The sequence below is a fragment of the Carcharhinus amblyrhynchos genome, chromosome 11 (assembly GCF_965287045.1).
Source record: "Carcharhinus amblyrhynchos chromosome 11, sCarAmb.v2.hapA, whole genome shotgun sequence".
Classification (NCBI taxonomy): domain Eukaryota; kingdom Metazoa; phylum Chordata; class Chondrichthyes; order Carcharhiniformes; family Carcharhinidae; genus Carcharhinus; species Carcharhinus amblyrhynchos.
In genome coordinates, this window is record NC_137334.1 from 86,495,993 (window position 1) to 86,508,619 (window position 12,627).

The 12,627-nt window shown below is 45.7% G+C and overlaps 1 protein-coding gene across 1 annotated transcript in view; it reads right to left on the reverse strand.

The window, feature by feature from the left end:
- LOC145349767 (contactin-associated protein-like 5) overlaps positions 1-12,627 on the reverse strand; it is an 803,770-nt gene that overhangs the window by 441,227 nt on the left and 349,916 nt on the right. Inside the window, exon 4 of the mRNA XM_080198309.1 lies at positions 1,599-1,746. Within this exon, the coding sequence (XP_080054435.1) occupies positions 1,599-1,746 (148 nt within the window). The remainder of the gene's footprint in view (positions 1-1,598; positions 1,747-12,627) is intronic.

The following is a 12,627-nucleotide window of genomic DNA, read 5'->3' on the forward strand; positions in this document are numbered from 1 at the left end:
CTGGCTAAGATGCTCTGTCAGAGAGTTGGTGCCGATTCGATGGGCTAAATGGTCTCCAACTGTACGGTCGGGGTTCTATTGTGCACCTGTCAGCACTCTATTTGCTAATCTACATTGACTCCCAGTTAAGTAGCACCTTCATTCTTAACATTCTTCTTTCTAAATATCTCCCTGCCCTCCTTGCAATTCCCTTATAGTTCTACCGTCTTCTCAGTTATCTGCACTCGTCCATTTCCGCCCTCCTGAATATCTGTTGTTTTAACTGCTCTCTACTATTGCTGGTTCTGCTTCCAGCTGCCTCATCCTGAGCTTTGGAATTATTTCCTTTGAGATCCCTGTCTCTCTCTGTCCTTTTGTTTTGCTTCTGAGACACAGGTTAAAACCGAGACCATGTTTTTGGTAAAGGCTGGAATTTGTGGGTGCTGGAATTTGAAACGGAAACAGAAGATGCTGGGGAATCTCAGCAGGTCTGGCAGCGTCTGTAGAGAGAGGATAGTTTCGAGTCTGGACGACCCTTCGTCAGAGCTGAAGGCAAAGAAAATTAGACAATACTTATACTAAAAGGCGGGGAATGTAATTGACCAAAGGAAGTGTAAATGGTGATGACAAAGGCCAAGAAAGATGCCAAAAGCATCCATTAAGTGATCAGAATGTGTGAATGGCAGAACTGAGGTACAGATTATTAGGGACTTTGGTTATCTGACTTAAAGTGACCAAGTGTAATATCTTGTTTCATAATGACTCTGTTTGGGATGATTTATTAAGTTAGAAGGCACTGTGTAAACACAAGACATTCGAAGCATACAATCGCAGAATTCCTGCAGTGCAAAACGAACACACGAAAAACGAAAGCTAATGGAATTCCATCATGAGCGTCTGTTCGGGTGAATAGATGATTTGCAAGAACTTAGTTCAGCCCATCAAGTCTGCACCGACAACACTCCCACCCAGGCTTTATCCCTGTAACCCCACGTATTTACCCTACTAGTTCCCTAACACTAAGGGAGAATTTAGCATGGCCAATGCACCTAACCAGCGCATCTTTTGAACCGTGGGAGAAAACAGGAGCATTACAGAGGAAACCCACACAGATATGAGGAGAACGTGCAAATTCCATACAGTCACCCGAGGCCAGAATTGAACCTGGGTCCCTGAGGCAACAGTACTAACCACTGTATCACTGTCTTGTGAGGGGAGTATAAACCTTGTGAATATAACACCAGTAAAATAAACTATTTATTAATCACAAGTAGGCTTACATTAACACTAATGAAGTTACTGCAAAAATCTCCTGGTTGCCACACTCCGGCACCTGTTCGGGTACACGGAGAGAGAATTTAGTATGGCCAATGCACCTAACCAACACATCTTTCAGACTATGGGGGGAAACTGGAGCGCCCAGAGAAAACCCACAGAGGCACAGGGAGAACATGCAAACTCTGCAAAGACAGTGATCTAAACCAGGAATCAAACCTGGGTCCCTGGCGCTGTGAGGCAGCAGTGCTAACCACTGTGTCACCGTGCCACCCCTGAAAATACTGATGTTGAAGTGTTTAATGTCAGCGCTCATCTGTTTGACTGTTGAGGCTCGTACTCACTGTAAGAGCAGCCGTAAATCTCAACCCTCATTCCAATCCTTCCATTAGAATTCCAATCGAGGGGAACGAAGCGGAGGAATCTGGCCTTGATGGAGTGTTGCAACTTGTGATGCACGACAGTGTCCGCGTTAGAGTTTCCCTCAAAAGCCTGCAAGAAGCGAAATAAAAACACAGGGTTAGGATGAAGCAAGACTCCACTAATAATGATAACCAATCTGTCACTACCAGCTGGAGTGAGTCTGAAAATCACACTTATAATCATCAGTCACTTTTGTCAGAGAGTGAGAATGAACAGAAAACAAAAATAATCAGTCTATGTTGTTGGGAAGTTGATGGGGATTTCCCGTGTAAGAGTTGAGCCGTCAGTCTGAAACAATTTAGAATTTGAACCAAAACAGATGGACTGTCGTTCCACCTTGAATACACATTTTTTAAAAACTTCAAGACGAAAATGTGACACTTTTCAAATCATTCCACATCTCAAAATGTGTCGCAGCCGGTTAAGTGCCTTTGAAGTTGTACCGTTGCACTAATGTAAGAAACATGGCAGCCATTTTTGTGCACAGCAAGCTCCCACAAGCAGCGATGTGATAATGACCAGGCAATCTTACTGTTTGGGAAGGCGATGGCCTAGCGGTATTACTGCTGGACTATTAATCCAGAAACTAAGCTAATGTTCTGGCGACCCGGGTTCGAATCCCACCACAGCAGATAGTGGAATTTGAATTCAATAAAAAATACCTGGAATTAAGAATCTATTGATGACCATGATTCCATTACTGATTGTTGGAAAAACCCATCTCGTTCACTAATGCCCTTTAGGGAAGGAAATCTACTGTTCTTACCTGATCTGGTCTGGCTTACATGTGACTCCAGAGCTACAGCAATGTGGTTAACTCTCAACTTTCACACCAGAATTATAGGGAGGGGATCTTGGGATTAAGAACATAAGAACATAAGAAATAGGAGCAGGAGTAGGCCAACTAGCCCTTCGAGCCTGCCCCGCCATTCAATAAGATCATGGCTGATCTGTCGTGGCTCAGTTCCACATTCCCGCCCTCTCCCCATAACTCTTAATCCCCTCTCTTATCAAAAACCCATCAACCCGCATCTTAAAAATATTTAGTGAGGCAGCCTCCACCACTTCGACGGGCAGAGAATTCCAGAGATTCACCACCCTTTGAGTGAAGAAGTTCCTCCTCAACTCCGTTCTAAACCGCCCCCCCTTTATCTTGAGGCTGTGCCCCCTAGTCCTATTATCCTTTCTGAGTGGGAAGAGTCTCTCCATCTCTATCCTATCCATCCCATTCATCATCTTATACGTCTCAATGAGATCTCCCCTCATTCTCCTAAACTCTCGGCACAACATTGAGGGCCGAAGGGCCTGTACTATGCTGTAATGTTCTATGTTCAACTACAGTCCAAGGGCAGCTAGAGATGGGCAATAAATGCTGGCCAACCAGAGACACCCATGTCCCATGAATGAACTAAAAAAATAATATTTATGTTAATTGAGGGATAAGTATTAGCAGTACAACGGGTTTAACACACCTTCTTGTCCACAAAATATTGCCAAGTGGTCTTTTACATCCACCTGAACAGGTAGATGGGGTCATGGCTTAACGTCTCTTCTGTGGCATGGAGGTTGTGTGATTAGCACTGCTGCCTCAGGGTACAAGGGAACTGGGTTCGATTCTTGGGCTTGGGTGACTGTCTGTGTGGAGTTTGCACGTTCTCCCCATATCTGCGTAGGTTTCCTCTGGGTGTTCCAGTTTCCTCCCACACTCCAAAGATGTACAGGTCAGATTGATTGGCCATGCTAAATTGCCTGTTAGTCTCAGGGGGATTAGCAGGGTAAATAAATGGGGTTACGAGGGTAGGGCTTGGGATTGTTGTTGGTGCAGACTCAAGGGGCCAAAAAAAGAAAAGTAAATTTTATTTATCAATCACAAGTAAGGCTTACGTTAACACTGCAATGAAGTTACTGTGAAATTCCCCTAGTTGCCATAGTCTGGTGCCTGCTTGGATCAATGCACTTAATGAGCACATCTTTCAGAATGTGAGAGGAAACTGGAGCACCTGGAGGAAACCCACACCCCATATGTCCCACACAGGCAATGACCCAAGCTGGCAATTGAACCTGGATCCCTGGCACTGTGAGGCAATAGATCTAACCACTCTGCCACTATGCCACTGTGCTGCCCCCTCCTTCTGTACTGTAGGGAGTACTGTGTACAACTTTGGTCTCCTTACTTGAGAAAGGATATACTCGCACTGGGGGGAGTGCAGAGGAGATTCACTAGATTGATTCCGGAGTTGAGAGGGTTTGGCTTCTGAGGAGAGACTCTGAGGTCGATGTAGGTAGTCCGACAATACCAGGTTAAAATCCAACAGATGTATTTAGATATACAAAATAAACCTGTTGGACTTTGATCTGGTGTTGTGGGACTACTTACTGTGCCTACTCCAGTCCAATGCTGGCAACTCCACATCAAGGAGAGGCTGAGTAGACTGGGGCTATACTCATTGGAATTCAGAAGAATGAGGGGAGATCTTATAGAAACATATAAAATTATGAAGGGAATAGATAAGATAGAAGCAGGTAAGTTGTTTCAACTGGCGAGTGAAACTAGAACTAAGGGCATAACCTCAAAGTAAGGGGAAGCAGATTTAGGACTGAGTTGAGAAGGAACTTCTTCTCACAAAGTGTTGTGAAGCTGTGGAACTCCCTGCCCAGTGAAGCAGTTGAGGCTACCTCATTGAATGTTTTTAAGGCAAGGGTAGATTCATTTTTGAACAGGTATGGTGAGCGGGTGGGTGAGTGGAGCTGAATCCATGAGAAGATCAGCCATGATCTTATCGAATAGTGGAGCAGGCTCAAGGGGCCTGATGTCCTACTCCTTCTCCTAGTTCTTATGACTTCTGTGACTCTATGACACAGCAGAAATATTCTATTTTTTCAGTGAGTCTTGGAGAGAAATATCATTTTCTTCTATTTGTAGCAGAAATATAAATAATCAGGCAAATGATGTGAAGTGATTTTGCTGAGGCATAAATCTCCCCTGCCTCCCACAGGCAGGTATTGTGAACATTTTCAAAGATAAGCTGTGAAATCCATAGGAACCAACACTGAAAGGAAAATACTCACTCCAGATATTTCACTTAACTGATGTACTTGTTTACAAGCCAATATTTTCACGACTCCTCTGACAATAAATACTTCCTTCTGAAGGAAGTCAGGAAGATGTTGGCTCAAACACAATGTCTTGCTGGGGTGAGGTCAGCCAAGGAACCCTCACAGAACCCATTAATGGGAAAACATTACTCAGATGCCAAAACTGATATTGATGGACTTTCATCAGGTAAAAGTATCTTGTGGTAGATTGGGAACCAGGGCAGCTCGATGAAATTAAGATACAGAACAGTCATGATCTAATAGAGCCATAGGCTCTGATTTTACCGGCACGTCTGCCCCAGGTTTGGGATGGGCAAGGCTCACAGAATGACATTCTCCTTTGGCCTCAGAAGCGATCTTACAAGCTTCAGGCAGGCGTGCCTGTAAAATTACAACCATAGAGTCATAGAGGTTTACAGCATGGAAACAGGCCATTTGGCCCAACTTGTCCATGTTGCCCAGTTCTTACCACTAAGCTAGCCCACATTTGGTCCATATCCCTCTATCTCTATCTTACCCATGTAACTATCTAAAAGCTTTTTAAAAGATAAAATTGTACCCACCTCTACTAGTTCCTCTGTCAGCTTGTTCTAGGCACCACCCTCTGAGTGAGAAAATTGCCTCTCTCTCAGCTTTTCAGACACAGCTGACTATGCCTATCATTTGGGTTTCCGATGGGTATGTAGATATGTAGATAAGGCTAATCTGTATCTGGAAGGTTCCACCAGTAAAGAACAAGATGCTGCACACAATTAAGCTTGGACAAGATTTTCTCTCTGGGTTTTCTCTCTTTGACTGCTCTGTCTGCACTTGCATTCACTGGAAGCCGCACCATTTTAATTTGGTTGTGTAAGGTGCAATGATCGGGACGACTTTCTCCCAGGACTCAAGGTCGATATTAAAACTACGAAGCAAAACCTTCAGAGTCTCTTGGAGATGCTTCCTCCGACCACCATGAGAACACAATCCAACCTGAGCTGTCCATGGCAGATGTGCTTGGGTAAACCAGTTTCAATCATTCTAACTACATGACCAGCCCAACTTAGTAGAGACTGCCTCAAAGTGGTGTGGATGTTGGTACACCAGCCAGGGAGAACACCTCAGTGACTGCTATTTTAGAATTATAGAGTCATGGAATCCGACAGTGCAGAAGGAGGCCGTTTGGCCCATCGAGTCTGTACCAACCACAATCCCACCCTGGCCCTACCATGCATTTACCCTAGCTGGTCCCCCTGACACTAAGCATCCAGCATGGCCAATCCACCGAACCCGCACATCTTTGGACGGTGAGAGGAAACCGGAGCACCTGGAAGAAACCCATGCAGACACGGGGAGAATGTGCAAACTCCACACAGACAGGAATTGAACCCAGGTGCCTGGTGCTGTGAAGCAGCAGTGCTGACCACTGTGCCACCGTGCTGCCTCCATTTGGCAATCAGAAGGTTCCAAGGGCAACTCAAGTGCAAGTAGTTAAGCATCTTGGCAAATGGTATAACAAGTTTGAGTGGGATCTTCTTGTTCCTACCCTCCTATGTTTAACACACGAGGAAGGATTAAGGAGTAGGTCATTTGGCTCCTCCAACCTGCTCTGCTGTCTACTAAGATCATGGCTGATCTGATCGTACCCTCAAATCTGTATCCCACCTACCCTGACAACCTATCATCCCCTGCTTAACGAGTAGCTATCTCAAAGACTCTGCTTTCCACCACCCTTTCAGGAGGAGAATTCCAAAGACTCATAACCCTCTGAGAGAAAACATTTTGATTCATCTCCATTTTAAATGGGTGGCCCCTTATTTTTAAGCAACAACCCCCTAGTTCAGGAAGGTGTCTGGTAAGAAAAATGAGAATTTGAATTTGAAAAGGTCTTTCAATTAATGAAACAGCCCAAGGCACTCTTGCGTTGGAGTGGAAAATTTGACACCCTGCCAAGTAAGGGGATACTTGGAAAATCTTGACCAAAGAGAGGTGGGGGTTTTAGAGGGCAACTTAGACTTAGGGGTTATGCTGCAACTATACATGACCTTGGTGAGGCCATGTTTGGAATACTGAGTGCAGTTCTGGTCACCTTACTATAAGAAGGATCTGGAAGCATTGGAGAGAGTGCAGAGGAGATTTACCAGGATGTTGCCTGGTTTGGAGGGTAGGTCTTATGAGGAAAGGTTGAGGGAGCTGGGGCTTTTCTCTTTAGAACGGAGGAGGATGAGAGGCGACTTAATAGAAGTTTATAAGATGACGAGGAGGATAGATAGAGTGGACGTGCAGAGACTATTTCCTCGGATGGAGGTAGCTGTTACTGGGGGGCATAACTATAAGGTTCATGGTGAGAGATATAGGAGGGATGTCCGAGGTAGATTCTTTACTCAGAGAGTGGTTGGGGTGTAGAATGCACTGCCTGCTGTGATAGTGGAGTCGGACACTTTAGGAACTTTCAAGTGGTTATTGGATAGGCACATGGAGCACACCAGAATGATAGGGAGTGGGATAGCTTGATCTTGGGTTTGGACATAGCTCGGCACAACATCGAGGGTCGAAGGGCCTGTACTGTGCTGTACTGTTCTATGTTCTATGTTCTTAGCTCAGGACAGAGAAAGGGACAGAGAAGTTTAGACTTGGAATTCCAGATGTGAGAGGTCGATGCAGCTTTGATGGGCTGAATGGCCTCCATCTGACACAATATAATCGGAATTCTATGATTCTATGCAATTCTATTTCGGGACTAAGTGTCTGGAGGCATGACAAGCAATGACAGATTGATTACATTTGTGAATGTGTGAGAGTTCAGAATTGGAGGAGAGCAGATTTCACTGAGAATTGGTAGGTCAGAGGAGGTTACAGAGTAAGGGAAGGATGAAGGACATAAAAACATAAGGACTGGAAGCAGGAATAGGACACCTGGCCCCTCAAGCCTGCTCCGCCGTTCAATAAGATTACGGCTGATCTTTTCCTGGACTCAGCTCCACTTACCCGCCCGCTTACCATAACACTTAATTTCTTCACTGTTCAAAAACATATCTATCCTTGCCTTAAAAACTTTCAATGAGGTAGCCTCAACTGTTTCACTGGGCAGGGAGTTCCACAGATTCACAACCTTTTGTCTGAAGAACTTCCTCCTCAACTCAGTCCTAAATCTGCTCCCCCTTATTTTGAGGCCATGCCCCTGAGTTCTAGTTTCACCTGCCAGTGGAAACAACTTCCCTGCTTCTATTTTATCTACTCCCTTCATGATCTTATATGCTTCTATAAGATCTCCCCTCATTCTTCTGAATTTCAATGAGTATAGTCCCAGTCTACTCAGTCTCTCCGCATAAAACAACCCTCTCAACTCTGGAATCAACCTAGTGAATCTCCCCTGCACTCCCTCTAGTGCCAGTATATCCTTTCTCAAGTAAGGAGACCAAAACTGTACACAGTACTCCATGTGTGGCCTCACCAGCAACATAACCTCGCTGTTTTTAAACTCCATCCCTCTAGCAATGAAGGACAAAATTCCATTTGCCTTCTTAATTACCTGCTCCACCTGCAAACCATCTTTTTGTGATTCATGGACAAGAAAGTATTGGCGGGATTTGAATTGGATCCTTCTGAAATGACTGGCAGCCCAAGCTAACTCTGCAGCAAGTGTTTATGAAGGAAGGGCAACACTTGATGCCCTTCCCGCTTTAAGTACTTGAGAGCGAATGTTGTTTGACCGATGCTAGGCATGACAGCTTGTATCAGTCAGCAGTGCTGTGCAGGTATCATAATGCAAAAAGCAATTACATTAGCGAGACAGCTTGTGCACTAATGGAGAATAAACTACCAAAGGCCAAAATTAAGTCAAGGAGTTGTCATGATAGTACTTAGGCAAAACACTAATTGGACAGCGCACTGCTGTACGCTGAAGTGAGAAGCTTTCACAGGTAATTGTCAAGTAGATGTTTTGTGACTTTGGCAGGATGGACTGAGCAATGCTGACCAGATCTTCCAACAACAAGCTGCATTTATGTAGCGATATTCATGGAATGAAATGTTCCAGGAGCATCCGATGAGAATTCTTTTAAAGAAAATTTAACACAGAGTCGCTCAAGGCAATGACTAAAAACCCAGTGAAAGAGATAGGTGGGAAGTAGCATCTTAAAGGAGGGAGGCAAAGTCGTGTGTTGGAGAGATTTGGAAAGGGAATTCCATCGCATAGGGTCTTGGCAACTGAAGACACAGGGATGGAGGAAGGAAGTCAGAGAAGACAGCCCTGAGTCAACAGCTCAGTGAAGTTTAGTGAGATTCTTCAAGTGGCTTTTCTGTCGCATAATCAGCTCCATGCCGGAAATTGGTGCAAGGCTAATTATCATATGGAAATTACAATTTCCATATGATTAGTGGGTCCAGGACGATATTTTCCAGGCCTGCTGGTGTCTTCCCCTCTCCCCGTCCCTCACCGCCCCACCCCCAACCCACTCCGGGAGGGATTCACGGCTGTTTCCTACTCATGGGGAACAGGCGTTCTCGCTCTGCTGATGGGGATAGAGTCCATTGAGACCCCTCCCGGGAGGTCAGGGACAAAGAGTGGGGGTTGCCCCTTGATTAGTGCCAGCCTGGCACTCTGACACTGTCCAAGGGATGTCTTGGCAATACCCACTGGGAGCATTAGCACTGTCCACCGGGCACCAGGCAGCACTAAGAAGATGAGGCAAGAGGGAGGCAGGACCTATTTGAGGGTGAATGGTGGAGGGGTGGAGCATTGCGTCAAGTTTTGGGCATCACAATAGGAAGGTGTTAGAGAGACTGCAGAAATAGGTCCATGAGACTGATGTAAAGATGAGGAACTTCAGTTGTGCAGATAGTTGGAGACGCTGAGGTCTGTTCTCCTTGGAGAGCAGAATACTGAGAGGAGGTTTGGTAGAGGTATTCAAAATCACAAGGGCTCAGAATATTCTGGATGGGAAGAAACTGCTCGCGTTGGTGGAAGGATCGAGAATGAGAGGGCACACAGTTAGTAAAAGGAATATTTACAAGTTGAGGAAAGGCTTTCTCACACAGCAGATGGTTAGGAACTGGTTTGCATTGCTTGAGAGTGTGGTGGAAGTAGAGTCAGTCGATGCATTGTTAAAAGGGAATTAGATTATGATCTGAAAAGGAAGAACATAGAACTCTACAGCACAAACAGGCTCTTCAGCCCACATGTTGCGCCAATCATATCCATACCTACCAGGCCTATCTATAACTCTCAATCCCATTAAATCCCATGTACTCATCCAGAAGTCTCTTAAGACCCCAGCGAGTTCACCTCTACCACCACCAACAGCAGCCGATTCAACTCACTCACCACCTTCTGAGTGAAAAACTTACCCCTGACATCTCCTCTGTACCTGCTCCTCAGCACCTTAAACCTGTGTCCTCTCGTAGCGACCATTTCAGCCCTGGGAAAGAACCTCCGAGAATCCACCCTACCTGTACCTCTCAACATTTTATAAACCTCTATCAAGTCGCCTTTCAACCTTCGTCTCTCCAGGGAGAAGAGAGCTAGCTCCCTCAACCTATCCTCATAAGGCATGCCTCCCAATCCAGGCAACATCCTTGCAAATCTCCTCTGCACCGTCTCAATAGCTTCCATATGCTTGTAGTGAGGCGACCAGAACTGCACTCAGTACTCCAAGTGGGGTCTGACAAGGGTCTTATAAAGTTGCAACATTACCTCCCGACTCCTGAACTCAATCCCTCAGAATGTGCAGGGCTATAAGGAGAATGCAGGGATGGCATGAGGAGAATTGCTCCTTCAGAGAACCAGCACAGACATGGTGGGCTGAATGTAATGTAAACAGTCTGTATTTCTGTGATGTTCAGCTTTTCCCAACAATAGGGTCAGATTCAATATGACAAACATAGGGAAAGGAAGGACCACCGAGGGCCAAATTTTGTAAACCTAGTTGCCCATCAAGTAGTGGTGAGCTTGCCTTCTTAAACCGCCGCAGTCCCGGAGGTGTAGGTACACCTGTACAGCTGTTAGGGAGGGAATTCCAGGATTTTGACCCAGTGACAGTGAAGGAACAGTGATATATTTCCAAGTCAGGGTGGTGAGTGACTTAGAGGGAAACATCCAGGTGGTGGTGTTCCTGTGTATCTGCTGTCCTTGTCCTCCTAGATGGTAGAGATTGCGGGTTTGGAAGGTGCTGCCTAAGGAGCCATAAGAACATAAGAACATAAGAAATAGGAGCAGGAGTAGGCCATCTAGCCCTTCGAGCCTGCCCCGCCATTCAATAAGATCATGGCTGATCTGTCGTGGCTCAGTTCCACTTTCCCGCCCTCTCCCCATAACCCTTAATCCCCTCTCTTATCAAGAACCCATCAACCTGCTTCTTAAAAATATTTAGCGAGGCAGCCTCCACCACTTCAACGGGCAGAGAATTCCAGAGATTCACCACCCTTTGAGTGAAGAAGTTCCTCCTCAACTCCGTTCTAAACCGCCTCCCCTTTATCTTGAGGCTGTGCCCCCTAGTCCTACTGTCTTTTTTGAGCGGGAAGAGCCTTGGTGAGTTTCTTCAGTTCATCTTGTAGATGGTACCCACTGCTGCCGTTGTGTGTTGGAGGTGGAGGGAGTGAAGGTAGTGGATGGGGTGCCAATCAAACGGGCTTCTTTGTCCTGGATGGTGCTGAACCACTTAAGTGTTGTTGGAGCTGCACCCATCCAGGCAAGTGGAGAGCATTGCATCATACTCCTGACTTGTGCCTTGCGTACATGCTTTTGGGGAGTCGGGAAGTGAGTTACTTGTCGCAAGGTTCCCAACTTCCGACCTACAGTATTTATGTGGCTAGTTCAGTCCAAATCAGTTTCTGCTCAATGGTAATACCCAAGATGTTGACCTTGACAACGGTGTATGAAAAACTCGTAAACAAGGGATCAAAGGGGTACCACGTTGCTGGGGTTTAGCAAAGTGATTAAATATAGACACACAGAAACTAGTAGCAGGAGTAGGCCATTCAGCCCTTCTAGTCTGCTCCACTGTTCATTATGATCATCAAATTCAATACCCTGATCCCCCTTCTCTCCACATCCTTTGATCTCTGTATCCCCAAGGAGTCTGTCTAATTTCTTCTTGAAATCAGATAATGTTTTGGCCTCAACTACATTCTATGGTCGTGAATTCCACACATTCACCACCCTCTGGCTGAAGAAATTTCTCCTCACCTCAGTTCTAAAACGTTTACCCCCCTTATCCTCTAACTATGACTCCCTAGTTCTGGGGCCAGAGTTTGTATGTATATAGGAAAGTTCAGGCCCTATCCAATTCCAGTGGCCAGTAGGAAAGTGGAAGTCTCTCAGGACCAGTTATTTCTCAGTTCATGCACTGTGATACTGAATTTAACACGACCGTCATAGTGCTGACGCTATTAATATCTCAGCTGCAGACTTGCACTGTAACATAAACCCCAAACTGCTAATATATCCTAGGAAGGGTTCCCCTTTTACGGAATTAATCGATGCCTCGGTCAGCGCACAACTTTAAGCAACGCAAACATTAGTTCAATAATCATGTACATCTCCCAGTTAATTATCGAGTCTTTTAGAATGATACATTTCACACCTTTTAAGCGGCAGCTGGTGATTGCTGAAATGGGCCCGATGTGCTTTCGAATATGCTAATGACGGACCTCGTATCTATCTAAGGGCCGCTTTGCAAATCATTCTGAGATAAGGAAATCAGCCAGCCAGCGGGGCATATGCTTAAAACAGCTGTTTCAAAACAAGAACTTTTCCCCGGCAAGCGCAGAAGGAGAACTTCCCTTCTACCTCCCTGTCCCTTCCCCCTCCCCCCACCAACACCCGCCCCCACCATGTTACCCAAGAGGGCAGATGGGGTCCAGCTTTATTGCCTC